Source organism: Simochromis diagramma, unplaced genomic scaffold, assembly GCF_900408965.1.
Source record: "Simochromis diagramma unplaced genomic scaffold, fSimDia1.1 OVJJ01000216.1, whole genome shotgun sequence".
Lineage (NCBI taxonomy): Eukaryota > Metazoa > Chordata > Actinopteri > Cichliformes > Cichlidae > Simochromis > Simochromis diagramma.
In genome coordinates, this window is record NW_024386883.1 from 15,840,527 (window position 1) to 15,856,528 (window position 16,002).

The 16,002-nt window shown below is 41.4% G+C and overlaps 1 protein-coding gene across 1 annotated transcript; it reads left to right on the plus strand.

The window, feature by feature from the left end:
• The first annotated feature begins 1,820 nt into the window (after positions 1 to 1,820).
• On the plus strand, positions 1,821 to 15,584 carry rcc1l (RCC1 like). The gene is given in 13 exon segments (XM_040032487.1): positions 1,821 to 2,029; positions 2,708 to 2,993; positions 3,192 to 3,321; positions 4,846 to 4,889; positions 4,891 to 4,975; positions 6,399 to 6,465; positions 7,076 to 7,127; positions 7,454 to 7,538; positions 8,237 to 8,418; positions 10,453 to 10,540; positions 12,188 to 12,361; positions 13,656 to 13,741; positions 14,219 to 15,584. Coding segments are annotated over 12 exon segments (1,356 nt in total). The 5' UTR covers positions 1,821 to 2,029; position 2,708; the 3' UTR covers positions 14,297 to 15,584.
• The last annotated feature ends 418 nt before the right edge of the window (positions 15,585 to 16,002 follow it).

Below are 16,002 nucleotides of genomic sequence, written 5' to 3' on the forward strand. Positions count from 1 at the left end.
CTTCTTCTTCGTCCGCCTAAAATCTCGTCTCGCAGCTTTGAGAAAGCTCCCACATATTTTACATCATTTCTTGGGCCCATTTGGGAATACTGTGATGTGACTTTTGGTAGTGATTTGTCAGAGTTGTTGTGAAATTCCCAAAATACTTCAGAATTTTTCCCCATTCATTCGAATAAGAAAGTGTCTAAAAAGATCACCAACCCAGGCCACTTTCCAGCCCACTTTTCAGATCTTTGTGCTTTCGTTTTTTTCCCCAGTTGTTTTGAGCAAGAGGTTTTTTTTAGCATTTGCTTGCTACTTCCTGTAAAGCAGTCTCTCTATATGTAACTTGATGTGCACTGGTCTGTTTTTATTAATTTTTGCCGTCCTGTGCATTTCATCAGCACTTTAAACTGCCTTCCACATAAATAGGACACTGATTGAAAATAGAGACTTAAAAACAGAATGGGGATCATTTAGAGGAGGCAGACTGATATGTGTGATACTGCAGGATTAGAGGCCAAAATCTGTGATGTATTGAGCAGATGACACACCAGACCTGGATATTGCAGACTCTGTCCATATTGTGTTGACATAACAGCAGATGCCACACTATGTTCTTCTGTAAAATGGTTAATTTCACTGACATAATGACGATCAAGTCAGTAATGCTTGTATTTTAAAATTAGATAAATAAATAAATAAATAAAACTGCACTCAGGGTAGTTAGAAAACCCTCTAAACATTTCAGAAGAGGGGGAGTGTGCGCTCTGAGGGCAGGTGGTTGATGCAGGTGGGTGAGTTACATATAGAAAATACTCACAGCAGCACCGAGGCCAGAAGTTTTCACATGTGACCCTCCAGGCATTTCATTCACCTCTGCTACGGCAGGTTAATACCCTGTGAGGCGAAGGTCGGGTGCTCACCTGACAGCTCTGCAGCATTAACCCACTTCCAGATCAGCTCTAATCTGACACCCGAGTAGATTATCGGCTAGGAAGGTAAAGCTATAACAGATATTATTACTCTATCAGATTATTATGCTACTTTCATAACAGTGAACACATATACAGGTGCTGAATTAGCCAGGAAACTGTAGACAGCCTGGACACAATTATAATACTATGTTGATGTAATTTGATTGGCACAAGTGATATTGAACAACATAATATAAATGTGATCCAGAGAAGCTAAGTATAGAATAGTACCATCTTAATTCAAAGGAATATGTTTTACATCCTCCAGCAGTCATTTTTTTAACCACTCTGTGGTCATTTTGCATCTCATAGTTGTTCTTCTCACCTTTGATTGCATCATTTTCTCTCTTTGCAGTGATTTTGCTTGTATTTGCTTTAACTTCAGTCACATCTGTGTGATTTTTATCATATTGTAATCTTGGTCTTTTGCATGTCTTTGGCCATTTTGCCTCTCTTTTGAATCTTTTCCTCCACTGCTCAAGTCTTATTGAAGTTGTTTTGTGTCTTTCCAGGCTGTTTGATATTACTTACTTCCATTTGTGGAAACTTGATTGGCTTTCAAAGCACTTCTGACCTATACAAATCTATTTACTCCATTGTTAGGTTATACAGCTTTAGTTATGTGTTATTTTATAGTCAAAACAATAAATCTTCTAATAAATTATGATTTTTTTTATTGTAGACATAGCTAGGCAGAGTTATATAAGTCATTCAGGTCATCTCCAGCTACAGCATTAAAATGATTTACACATATTTCCAGCCATTCTTTAATCTGTTCACCTTGGCTGTACCTGTAGAGCGCTTTTGGAGCTCCAGGGCAGCAGGCGGCGCTGTTGTTTTATTCTTAAAGGCGAACAGACGTGACGGAAGAGGGTCCTTCTGCATCCTGGGTTGGAGAAAGTTGACCTAAACAAACATGGAATAACGGCCCTGAAACATTTTCCTATAATTTCACCTGGGTCATCATTTCTGTAGATACCGAGTGAGTTTCTCAGCATTACAAAATGCGGCTCTAACTGGAAGAGAAGAGAAATTTACCCCGGCTCAGTGGCTGCTGTTGGAACGAACACGAGGTGAAAGTCCCTTCAAATTTAACCTAATTTTAACTACCTTTCCGCAGCGTCAGATGTACAATCTGATAAGATTAATCATAAATGCCTTATTCAAATCCTTATAATCCGTTTTTAAAATCGGGGTTGTTTACGAAGACTTAGTATTAGCTATTTTTAGTGTAATTTAACCCAAAATGGATGCTCACGAGTCCCTTAGTACGCCTGTTTTAATGTGGGACAGCTAACGTTAAATTGTTAACCAAGGCATAAATTGCATTTAATCAAAGCTACTGTGGATCAGGTGCATGCCGAAGTTACTGTTAGGCTTTAGGCTTTTATATAAAAATGTAAAAGTCTCCTAGTATTGTGTGTGTAGTTTTGTAAAACTACAGAACGCCTAATTTGATAGAAAATGTAAATGAAATGTGGCAGTGTGTTTTTTTCCCCTACACATTAATATTACATTTTAAAAATAATAATAACACAATTTGATAAAACAAAAATATATTTTTATTGTTCTGTAAAGGCAATTAAAAAATTCTGATATATTTAAATGGAAAAATAAAGAATATTTTTATTTTGAATTAAAGAACAGTTAATGTGGCTTATCATTGCAATATTAAATGTCAGTATAGTTGGGTTAAACAACCACATCAACTTCATCTCTATTGTTTTCCCTATCCCTGCCTTTTTCTACAGGATGGCTTTTCCCTATTTGCGACTGTGTCCCCGGCACATGAGAGCAGGCCTTCAAGTCTGTTGGTATGCAACACTCAGCAAAGCATCCAGACCCCAGGAGAAGAGTGGCAGTGATCCGGTCTTCCAGTATGTCGGCCAGCACAAAAAGCCAACCCATAAAGTGTTTGTCTGGGGCTTCAGCTTCACTGGTGCACTTGGCATCCCTACCTTTGTAGTCCCAGACAGCGGCAGGAAGAAGCCCCGCAAATACCAGCTTACTCCTTACCGCCTGGAGACTGCAGAACAGGTAAAATCGGCCGGCAGTATGAGTCTTATGGGTTGAGCTTCTAAAGATTTAGTAATTGTTATTTAGGTGTAACTTCATAAAATATCAGTCAAATCAGGTAAACTGCTGCTGCCAGTCATACCCATGTCAACAAACCATTTTATATGTCTTAAGAGAGCTTTGTAAAGCTGAACTTGCTTTCTGCTGCTGCTGTTGCAGATCTCCTCTGCTGCCTGTGGTTACGGTTTCACTCTCATCGCGTCTCCATCCAAAGATGTGACCAAATTGTGGGGCATGGGCCTGAACAAAGATTCTCAGTTGGGCTTTCAGCGCACTCAGCACGACCGCCGTAAGACAGAAACTATTTATTTCTTTAAAGATAGTTTGAAGAACATTGGATGTGAAAGAAGAATGGCTATTGGACCCATCAGGTGATGGCGATGCTATACATTGTCTGTATAAATAAGATGACCATCTGTAGCTGGTACGTTACTGTGTGAAGTCTTGTTTGAAGTTTCTTTTTTGGTAAGGATATATGTACAAGACAATACATGTGAACTGCATAGCAAGGAGGGACATAGCTTCTGGGCCTGTAAACTAGAGCCAATGCCAGAGTGCCTTAAACCTGCATTCTTTCTAATGGCCAGCAGGGGGCAACTGCTGTCTGCAAAAAGAAGCGGAGAGACAAGTAAAGAAGTACCCCAGAAATTAGGATAACTTTTACACAACTAAGGTCTGCAGTTAAGACAAATGCTGGAGGTTAAATGTTGGGGTTGTACTGGGTCACATGATCCATGTGCTTAGTAGAAACTCTTCTAATGAGTTTGTGGTCTCAATCACTAGTTCCAAGACTTACTGAATAAAGCATGGTGTTCATTTTGTAAATTATGTTTCCCATGAGAGCCACCAAAGACTTTCTGGCTTCAACAGTTTTGCTTCTCATTCACTGAAAGCTGGCAGAAATCAATTGAATGCTCCCACTGATTTCCAAAGAGAGGCTGTCTTGAGCAAGGGAGTTCTGGTATCTAGGGATCTCATGCATAATTGTGACAGGTGGAGCTTGCGTTGGTATCGGATTGTTGTGGTAAAGGGATAGCTCTACTTGAAGGGGAGGCGTTCGATGTACCCATCCATCTACGTCCCAACCTTCACCCATGAATGTAAGCAGCCAAAATGAGTTTCCTCCATAGGCTGGCTGGGCTCTTTAGTCATAGTTTGAGGAGCTCTGATGTTTGGAGGGATCCCTGAATAGAGCCGCTACTCCTGCGTGTTCATTAGGAAGCCTCATGGAGGAAAAGTTGATCATTGCAGTGAATTGCAACAAAGTTATTAACAGGAAAGTAACGGGTAATAAAAGCTATCCTACCATGCCTGTGATAAGAGCGTCAGCAAAGAGGAGGCTTTTTAAAGATGTCTTTGCTTCTGTTTTCAATATCTTCTACTCCTGCTAATATATCGGGTCGATCTGAATGGCGAATACTGCAGTAAGTACCCACGCCCTCTTTAACAGTGACGTCACTGTTTTTACGTTATAAGACCATTGCAGCGACCATAATCGGCTCTCTAGGGTTACATTTGTGAGTCAAAGCTGCCAAGTGGCTGTAATGTGTAATTTGGAAAACTAAAGTGGTAACCTGCCATAAACTATATCCATCCTTTATATATCTAGAAGGGTATATATCTATCCCATATAGTCTATGGGATAGAGCTGAGGAGTGGTCTTGTTGTGTTAGCACGGGGATATGTTGTGAGTGTGTGTTTCTTCCATGTGTCACATTCCATTTCACAGTGTTTCTCTAACAAGTTTATATTAATATTATTTAAGGAGCATCGCTGCTATTTGTTCATGTGTCGTCTCGCCCTGTTCGTGTAGATAAGAGCTACGACTACGTGTTGGAGCCGTCCCCGGTGGCCCTGCCCTCTCGTCGAGCCTCTGCAGACCAGAGTGGTTCAGGTTGCATGTGGCCGGGCTCACTCTCTGGTCCTCACTGACCGAGAGGGAGGTAAGAGACGCACACCTTCCGCACCAGCCTAAATCCAAACCCACAAAAAGCTGCGGAGCATGTCGTCCCCCCCTGTAGAAACCTTTCAGCCACCTGTCACACCATGTGTCCTTTTACATCATCCACCCACCGCCAACCAAAAATGAATCATTATCAGGCAGCTGTTACAGCTCATGCAGAAAGCTCATTAAGGTCTTCTGGTACATTCAGTAAATTAGCAGACCGATGTTCCAACAAGCGTTTTACTTCATTCAAATCCTAATTTGTGAAAAGGCTTTTTGCCACTTTTGGTTGCCAGCCAGAATCTTTTCTGTTTTTTAATTTAAATGGGCTTTTATTGTGTTTTGCTAAATTGCAGAGTGCTTTGTTGTGATGTTGTTTTAACTGGTGGTAATTTGCTGGTAAACATTTACTCCCAAGATTTGTGAGGCTAGTTTCTGACAAAAGAAAGATGTGTCGCGGCTAACACACGGTGCGATCTACTGCGGTGCGTTGTTTTAAAGGGTACTGCAGCTGATATTTTAGATTTTTCTGACATGAGTATTTATGCAGTTATCTAAATTACTTGTATTTTAAGTGGCCACCGAGTCATAAAAACAGCATGTATAAAATCATCTTGCAGGTTATGTGTCCTTGATATCGCCTGTGTGACCAAAGCCTGGTGCACCTGTTTGCAGAGCATACAGAGCCTTTAATTCTGCAGCTGAAGTTAAACTCAAGCTATCTCTTTTTTAAACCTTAGTTTAAACAACATAGCAGATTGTTGTTGCTACTAAATGTAATCAAAGTATTAAAGTCACTAATCTTACAGCTTTTCATGACATGTACTGCAGAGTCCATTAAAGCTTTTAAAAACAACTTTATCTAAAACACTTTGAGCTTCTCAGGTGTTTCTTATTTATTTGAGAATCAGTTTTTATTGAGGTAGAGTGGGACACATGCAATATATTGTTATGTAATATCATGTCTAAAATTAAAAAATGAGTAATTCATTTACACAAAAGTGACAAAAATTGGATAATTGTTTTATAAATGTTAATAAATTAAACAATTAAATTCAAAACAATTTTATTTGTATAGTGCCGAATCACATGTTGGTTTATGTTGTATATAAAGACACTACAATAATACAGAGAAAATCCCAACATTCAGTGTCCCTGTTTGAGCAAGCACTTGGTAACAGTGGGAAGGAAAAACTCCCGTTTAACAGGAAGATGCTTCCGGTAGAACCAGGCTCAGGGAGGGGCGGCCGTCTGCAGTGACTGGTTAGGGGTGAGGGGAGGGAACAAAAGATACACTGTGGAAGAGAGCCAGAGATGAATAATAACTGATTAAATTAAACTACTCTTAATCATTAATATGACTTTACGCGATGCGTTCTCGCACCCTCACACTCCTCTCTCTGTTCTGTCCTTTTCTCTAGTTTTCAGTATGGGCAACAACGCCTATGGCCAGTGTGGAAGGCGGATAGTTGAAGATGAAGTCTACAGGTTTGTCTTTCTGCTTTCTGCTGTTGGTGAAATACACCAGCAATTTTCTGATGTCACAGAGAAACCAGCAGGTTTCGGCGATTTCATCTGGAGGCGTCTTTGGTCTCTATTGAAGCTTTTATTTTGGAAATCATATGAGACCGCCTTTTCGATTGAAGCCTATCCCAGGTGTCACAGGGCGAGAGGCTGTTTATCCTGCACAGGTCTCCAGTCTATAGCAGGGCTAACACAGGAAGACAGACAATCATTCAGACTCACATTCACACCTATGGCTAATTTAGAATCAGTCGGTAACAGTATATGCATGGAGGAGCCACACAGGCCCGGGGAGGGCATGTAGGCTCCCCACATGAACCTGATAGCTTTTTCTGCTATAGCTGTAACTTATAGTTATAGTTTTCAAATGTATGTAGAAAACTGAAAATGTCACCTTGGGCTGTGACCCTCGCTTTGGAAATCACTGCTCTATCGAAAACTCCCTTGGCTCTTTGCCTTGGTTACACATGCTGGCGGGAGGTTAAAGGAAGGCTGGGATGCTGCTGCGATCTCCTGGAGGCACTGCTATGCTTGGGTGATGAATCTGTCATTTCTCTTTCTTGCGTTTCAACAGTGGCAGTCACATCATTCACAAGATGGAGGGCTTCAGCAGCAGGGTCATCCAGGTGAGTGCAGGCTGTGTCTGAGCAGTGATGACAGACGGTTTTTCTATGTCTCATTTCCCTCCCTTTCCAAACATTTGGTTGCTTCACATCCTGTCCAGATCCAGATTATTTTAAGCATGCTAACACCTGCCCAGTACGCGTATTAAAATGTCATTTGGTGCTGTTGCTACACTAATCACCTCATCTCAGAAGTCCATTCATTAAATTAGTCTTTTTTTTCATGAGGTCGTTACTTGAATCTTATCTTTCCTGATGGATTAATTGAGCATTTGGCTTGATGTGACACCAACCACTGAAGTTAATGTGTGTTTTATTACTTTTTCCAGGTGGCATGTGGGCAGGACCACAGCCTTTTCCTCACAGAGACAGGAAAGGTGTTCGCCTGTGGATGGGGTGCAGATGGACAGACGGGTCAGTGCGCGTCGCATGTCATGAAACTCGGCATCCACTAATCTTGAACACCAAAAAATATAAAGAGAAAAAAGTGATCTTTACTACAGTGGACATTTCTGTTTCAGTAGAGTGGCTTTTAACATATAACATTAACAGCGATGTGTTCATACAGTTTAGTATATCAAAACAAAATTATTGCCAAGTTTCTCTTTGTCTTGGGGGGGGGGGGTATACCACTGATAATGATACCAATGCTAGCAGTTATCTGCTTTTTAGGCACTTCAGGTAAAACCTGCTGGAGCCAACTTCAATCTTTGATTGTTTTTGAAGGTTTAGAGTTATAATTGGCCCCTGCCGTTTTGTTTCTAGGGAGCCAGAAAAGCCCTCATGTGGTTGAAAGGGTGGAACGTCAAGTTACCTGCTAATGATAGCCAGCTTATGACATTGGCTGATTAACAAGCTGCATCCATAAAAGTACAAGTGGCTACTTAAAGCTAAATAACAGGCTAACAAAGCAGAATTAAGTTCACCAAAACTGAAGCACAGACTTACTGGATGATTTGTACCACCTAGCCAGCCTCTAGTAGCCATCAGATGAACTCCACGTTGGCATTGATTTTAAGCCCTGGTTGCTGCTAAATAACTTTTATTTGTAAGATTTTCACTTTTAATAATTTTCTGGAGACATTTGCTGACTGCAGCATCTCATATTCCAGGGCTGGGGCACCACAACATCAGTTCCAGTCCGGTGGAGGTGGGAGGAGATCTAGCTGGGGTGGAAGTGCAGCAGATCAGTACATATGGGGACTGCAGCCTGGCTGTTTCCAAAGATGGGCAGCTGTATGGATGGGGCAACTCTGAATACAGGCAGCTGGCCTTTGTCACACAGGCTACACAGGTGAGGGGAACTGATGGTGCCTGAACAGGGCCCGCTCATGTGGCTGGTTGAAGCCTCTGCCTGGTTCCATTTCCACCTGTCACTCATCTGTCCACACCGTGGAGCGAAGCAGCTCACTTTACTGTAGCCACTATTTTTTTCTTTCTTTTTTTTACATTTTTTTTAAACTGATTTCTTAGAACTGAACTGAAGAACAAATTTCAGAGAAATTTGTTGTTAAAGGTTCATAAGATTGTGCCGACAAATAGTCCTAATATAAGGCCGTCCTGTTGAGCACTGCGGGTGATCAGGATTCATAGAGTCCAGTAAAAAGGAAAAAGTTCACAGTGTCATGAATTATATCCTGTAGACTTCAAATCAAACAATCATCAGATGAAAGCCTAAAAAGTTCAACAGTGCCAGAAATGACGTTATTAGATCCCCTAAACTATGAAAACATTGGCATAGAGGAGTCTGACTACACGAGACGGGCAGAGATTGACGTGACTTTAATGCACAAACTGGTCTGTGATTTGTCTGTGGGTCTGTCCCCACACATGCTCTTTCTGGCTGTTCCAAGTTGAGCTTAAATCCAAAGATGATCATGCTTTTGCCCTTAGATGATGGTTGTCTTACAAAAAAACTTGCAGAATTAAGCTTTATCTCCTTTTATCGCTACTAAAGACACATGTTTATAGATTTGTGTTCAGTTTTCTTGTGTGTGTTTTTTCTCTGATAAATTGCTTCATAGCTTCTTTTTTTTTTACTATTCACTCGCTGGGCCCACGTCCTCATTTGAGGTTTGACAGTGTTTTAGTAGATAAAGGTGAATGACTTGGACATGAATTTAGCTGCGGTTTGGTGGAAGGCCTTGAATGGGACTGGCAGCGACTCCCTGGCCTTGCAGATCCCCATTTACTAAAAATAAGCGAAGAAGTTAAAGAATTAAAAAGAGGAGGGAGGGTGAGGCATGTAAACAAGAACAAACACCTTGTAGGACTGGGGGAATATATATAGATGAGAACCAGACGGAGCTTGTTTGGAGGTCTGGTCCCGCTCCTGAAATTCAGATACTTTTTCTCCATTAACTATGCTGACTATTAACTTTTACCTTTCATTTACTGAGTGTCTCTTCTGCATGTCTTATCCTGACCTAATGTCTGGCTTTCTGTTTTGAATTTAGTAATCTGCTTTTGTTTGCTGTTAAAACACTTTGTAAACCTGCATTTTTAAAGCTGGACAAATAACTTTAAAACTTTGGTGTGTCACAAAGACTGAATTAATGTGCATTAATGTGAAGCTAAGCAGTTAACTCATTGCATTACATTACATTGCACTATGAAGCTGTTTTTCCATCAGCTGTTGAGCCCATCAGCTCTGAACTTTCCTAGAGCCTCGAGTGAGAACGCAACTTTCCACCGCAGTTAAATTGGACATTAAACGTCCTTTAACTTGCCATCTTCTTAGCACACAGTCTGAGAGATGTCAGATTAAGCCCATGTGAGAATACAGCAGGTTGTCTATTACCGGCTGGAGAACGATTCTGAGTCCTCCCTCCTGCACATTTTACACATGAAGCACTCTTTTCTAAATCGCAGGAAGTAATTTCAGTAGAGAGAGGACTCTGACGCAGGCTGTCTTGTCTTCTGCCTGTAAGAAATGTCAGCCTTACGCACAGTCTCCACTTGATTCTCAAAGCGTCGTCCAAAGTTGAGTATTTATGTGTAAATGCTACCTTTACTGCATGCTGCAGTTTGAATGCAGAACTTTTGCCTCTAACTGAAAATGTTTTTAGTCCTTAGATGTCCTCAGATGTCTAATCTCTTAGTAAATGATTTCAGGAACATATTTTCAATCAGATGTATAAAATTAGGACCAAAAGGAACTTGTAGAAGTTGACTTATTGCCTTTGATGATTTTTTCATAATTCTTGGATGAGGCCAAGGCTTTGGAGGAAAAGACAGAAAGCACGTTGCAGAGAGGCCAAACTCAACGTTTACTCGATTATTCATATAGATATATCTTTTATTCATTTTTCTTTTCTTTATTTTTCAGATGAACTCTCCTCGTCATCTCCCTCTGAAAGGCTGCGGAAAGGTGGTTCAGGCAGCGTGTGGAGGCACCCAGGTGGCCATACTCAACGGTCAGTTCACACAATCAAACAGAAAAAATAACAAAAGCGGACGATTTGTGTCGGAAAAGTTTCCTTTACACTGTCTGGCTTGTAGGATTAAAAATGCATTTTCTAGTTTGAGTCTAGAGCAGTCGCTCCACACGTGGCCTCTCGGTGACATCGCTCAGCACAGTTTTGGATGTCTGGCTTCCAGTTTGTTCCTATCATGTCTGGCTTGTTTGTTCATTTACCTTTTTGACGTGGTGGCAGACTGTGACTAACTGTTTCAGGTAAACATCAGTGTACCGTGCTAAAACTGAGCTTTTACTCATCCTTGGAGCGGTGGGTGGTTTGTTTCCGTCAATGTTGAGTCAACCGGCAGGCTGATTTCCAATAAATTCATCCTGACTGAGTGACACATTTCTGGTCCTATTTTTAGACATTTTTGGGGAAAAGTAGCTTCCTTCCACTTTTACTCGATCAGACTTGCACATTACATGTTAGATATAACACTCTTCATTACTGGTGATTATGAATGCAGAATGAAAGCTATATAAAACCTTCAGCTGTACATAAGTGATGATACTTTAACACGGGATCAGTATTACCCTAGGACCTCTAATCATGTGTAATAATTGTGGAGGTTGTTTGTGCTGCCATTTTTTGCCTTACATATTACTCCCAGTAAAGAGGTCCTGTGATCGTATTAGCTGTTTAGTCCATTTTCCCATCTTCTATGCTCTACTCCTGAATAAAAAATAACGAGGCTATGTTGAATATTAGGTTATAAAACTATAAAGTCTTGAAGCATTTTGGGTGAACATTCAGGGGGGTCAAAAGCTAAGATTCCTCTAGCCCGAGGGGACAGATGACATGTACGTTTCATTTAGTCTTTGGTGACTTTTAACATTTATCATGTGGCAGCTTCATAAAATGATGGTTAGGGTTTATGTGAATAAAGGCAGCTCTTATTTAAAAATGTTTAGTATCTGTGTTCACTGCTGCAATACTACTGATAATAACCAGCTTGCTGTCTTCATCAGTCATGTTTTTGGTTCGTTGCTGTTGAGAAGAATCTGTTGCTATCTGTATCATTTCAGCCCTGCACACAGGACAGTAATCCTAACAGTGACCCGCTGACGGTGGGATGTCAGTAAATTCAAATAAAGTGGATACGTTTATAATAAATTACAAAAAACAGACATTAGGTGGTTGGGTGTGAACTTCCTGGACTTTCTAGTCAAATAATATTTTTGCTGTATAGAAGAGAGTACTGGGTCAGCTACACATTACGTCTGCAGGAGCGCCTCGATCATGGAGACCTATGCCATGAAGCTCGGTGACAGTTTTTGTGCTGATGTTAATGCCAGAGGTGGTTTGGACCTCTGCAGCAAAGCGTTGGAGACTTTTACGCACTCTGCGCTTCAGCACTCAGTGACCTCGCTCTGTAACTATGTTGCTAATTTGTGATAATGCCGCTTATGGACTGAGGACCAGGAGGGAAGAAACTCCAAAGACTGAACTGTAACAGTTGCAGGACTACGCTTGACTTCAGAGAGCTCTTTAGAACGAGCCGTTCTGTCAGATAGTTGGAAAAGAACGGCTCGTAGTTTTGTGATATGTGTAGCCTTTTCTTCTTGTCGAGCTCTAAAGTCCGGTATTTGTGTGTCTTTCCAGACAAAGGAGAGGTGTTTGTGTGGGGCTATGGCATCCTTGGAAAAGGCCCCAAACTGTCAGAGTCTTCGACCCCAGAGATGATTCCCCCGACACTGTTTGGACGGTCTGAGTTTAACCCCTCAGGTGTTGTCTCCAGGATCAGGTGTGGCCTCAGCCATTTTGCTGCAGTGACAGGTATGCGCACAGAAAAGACACAAACTCTCCACGTCAAATCAGCATCACATCCTGACCTGCACAGTGATGCTTCTTTACAATATTCCTGCTTTATTGCTCAGATTTCTGCTTTTTTTTTTTTGAGCCCGGATAAGAAATGGAAGAATAAAACTCGCAGTGCAGTCGTTGCAGTCTCAGGTGCTTAAAAAGAGGCAGACGTGCCCTGCTGGGGGAACAGTTTATCACTGAGTCAGGGTGATGTAGTGTGTTTATGGCGCTGAAATGAAAAAGTCTGTCTCGTCTTGTTTTTTGTCGCTGAAACACTGGACTGGAAACATCTCTTTTGTCAGGTTTTATTAGTCCGAGGCTGAGGCTGTAACCAGCCAACGGCACTAAAACTTCAGACTGAGTTGTTCTCGTTTCCTAAAAGCATTCATTGTTTTTTGGAGTTTAGTGAGTAAAAGGGTAACTTGAAGTTATTGTAGGGAGGACCAACTGCATTTGTGAAAAGAGACATTAAGACTCAATGTGTTACTGACTTGCTTTGGTGTATTAGAGGCTACAGGTGACGTCTTCCTCTTCTGGAGTTTTCACAAACCATCCAGAGGTCTGAATGGTTTGGTTAAATTCTCCAAAACTGACCGAAGCGCTCGCTAAGAACTAGTAACTGCCTTTTAATTAATTCAGGGCCCGTTACGCTCTGATTTCAGCTCCACCTTTGGTGTTTCAGTTCATCTTCTGGTTCAAACGTTCTGATCGGATGCGTTTGAAGAGTAGGTGGAAAGGGCCTGAACTGTGTAGCTGAGACGAGCACATTCAGGGTGTCCACGGTTCATTAGCTGAAGTTGAATATCAAGGATATGTTTGGGAGTTGTGTTATTTTAAGTGACAAACCTCTTTCTCATCTGTGGATATTGTATCATCGGTGGCTTGTGTGTAACCTTTTGATGTAGTTTTTCTATCTTGAAGCATTGGCAGTGCAGATATCGTTGGTGTTCGTGTTTATGTCTTCGTTGCATTTGCTGCTATGTTGCTGGGTTTTTGTTTGTTTTTGTTTTGTTTTTTTTTACCGGGAAGCAATGCAGGAATCTGCATCATCAACCATGTGCACAAAGTCTATTTTTTCTTAATCTATATTCTATTTTATTTGGTATGTCTTTATTATTGTATATAGTGCATTATAAGTGCTATATAAATGAATAAACTTGAAACTTGTTGTTAGTACATTACTGCTCCATGCTTCATCCTTCTAATCTGTGGTCACAGCTTACTGATATTTATTTTATTATTATTTATTTAAATGTCTGCTTCTCAGATCGGGGTGAGCTCTTCGTGTGGGGGAAGAATGTGAGGGGTTGTTTGGGCATCGGGAAGAAAGACGACCAGTACTTCCCGTGGCGGGTAAGACACTGATTCAGTATTAGTCATCCAAACAAAGAGAAAACCATGCAGCTGAGTGTCTATTTTTGACCCACTTCTTCTTCCTTTGGATCAAAATAAATGCTTTTTCCATATACTTGTGTCATCTGTATTCTGGGGAAAATTTTGTGTGCTTTAAGTAGAAAAAAAGTACGGTTGTCTGTGTGTGAAGGTGTTATAAAATATTCGCTACCTGTATGTGCCCTGTTGAGATTTTCAATTTAAGTCTGCAGACTTCTATCAGCACGTCCTCTCAAGACATTTTAACAGGATTGTGTAGAGCTCACACTTCTTGTCAGTGTTGCACATTGTGAAATCCTGGGTCACGTACAAAAGAAAGAACATAAATAAACCCTCTGCCCTCGCTGTACGTGCAGTAAAAGCACAGAAACTGCACGTCTTCCTTCCATTTTCTGTTGTTGTTGACTTCCTTCTTGTGGGTTCTTTTTTTCACCTCAGGTGACTGTACCAGGCCAAGTGGTGGATGTAGCGTGTGGCGTTGACCACATGGTGGCGCTGGCGAAGTCCCTCCTGTGAGCCTCCTGTCCTCACCAGCGGTGGATTAAGCCTGGATGTTTGGGCCGAGGCCTCCCGCTGACCCCCGGCTGCCCCGGAGAGCCGACCGGAGGATCGGTGTGGAGCCGCGAAGCCAGCTGCTCTCCACAGGCGGTGGACCCGGTCACGCGCTGACGTCAGCGGAGGGCAGAGCGGATGATTGCGCAGCAAACTTCCACTGACACTGCTCACTTTATTCTTTATTCTTAAGGTCATGTGGGAAAGACATCCAAGCCTCATTTTATCACAACTAGAGCTCAAACGAGTCGTCAGTTAATTGATTTTTTCATTGACGCTGTGGTGGGAAAAACGGTGAATCTTTCTGTGAAAATTTGCTGTTTTTAAGAATACACTGAAAATATTTGGCTTCTGGACAAAATGAGACATTGGATGTGGTCACTGTGGACTAAAAACTGAACTTTTATCGACTAAACAGCTCTTCTGCACACAGTGGTTATAAAAATAAACTTTAGCTGCAGCAGTATTCCTATTATTTAGTCCCTGTCACTCGTGTTCTCACCAGCTTCGATGTGGTTCTAACTTTAATTTTCTCTCACGTGTGACTCATTTGCTGCCACACTGGAGAAACAACAGGAAAATGTGGCCGGTGAAGCGCGCCATCGACAGACTCGTACGGTTTGGGTTTATTTCAAACATTATGCAGCAGCGCTTTAAATCTCTGCGGCACGATAAAATATTTGTAAAACACTGCAGCTGTTGAAAAACCAACGACAGCAAAACAATCCACAGAAATGATTATCTCCCTACCAACTGCAAATAGAGGTGAAGGCACTCAGCCCGAGGGAGAAAACAGGTTTCGAGGAATCAATTTTACAACCCGAGCTCCCGTGTCATCGGTCGCGCCCGCACGTTCTGCATACGCAAGCAGCGAAAATCTACAGCAACTACAATCGTGTCGCGCTGACAGGGTGAGAGGATGCTGATTGTAGGAGTGTTGGGGCTGAAAAGTGGCTGCTGATGGCTGTAAAATGAAATAAGAGGAACAATTTGCTTAGTTGTGTCTGCTTTTCCCGTGAAAATCACTGAATGGCAAAGAAGCGATTGGCTTTTTATATCCTAAATCAAAATAAATTCACTTTTAAATAAACTTACACATCAGTTTTTTTGTTGATGTATTAGACTTAAAAAAAACCTTTTCATTTCTGATAACTTCTATGCAAATTTCTTCACAAAAACTCTTCATATTTTTCTCATGTATGAAATGTTACAGTGGTGGTTGCTCATAATAAAAGGCCAGAGTTTTAAATGATGCAGTCTGCATATGTGTAGAGCTTTCCTGGGAGCTTTTTTCCTATTCTTAGAGGTCGTGGAGAGGCAGCGTTGTCATGTGGTTTATGGTTTGACCCTTCTTGACCACTGGGGCCTTTCTATGTAGAGTTTGCGTGTTCTTCCTGTCCCTGTGTGGGTTTCCTCTTGCAGACCGAACGCATGCTTCTTAGGACAATTGGCGATTCTAAAATTGACCAAAGTGTGGACGTGAGAGTAAGCGGTTGTCTTTTTGTTAGCCCTGTCTTTGTAAAAGGCTGGCAACCTGTTCAGGAAGCACCCCACCTCGTGTGTGACAGTTTTATTTGTATTTATATTGCGCCAAATCACAAGTAACAGTCACCTTAAGGCGGTTTATATTGTAAGGTAAAGACCCTACAATAATACAGTGGAAACTCCAA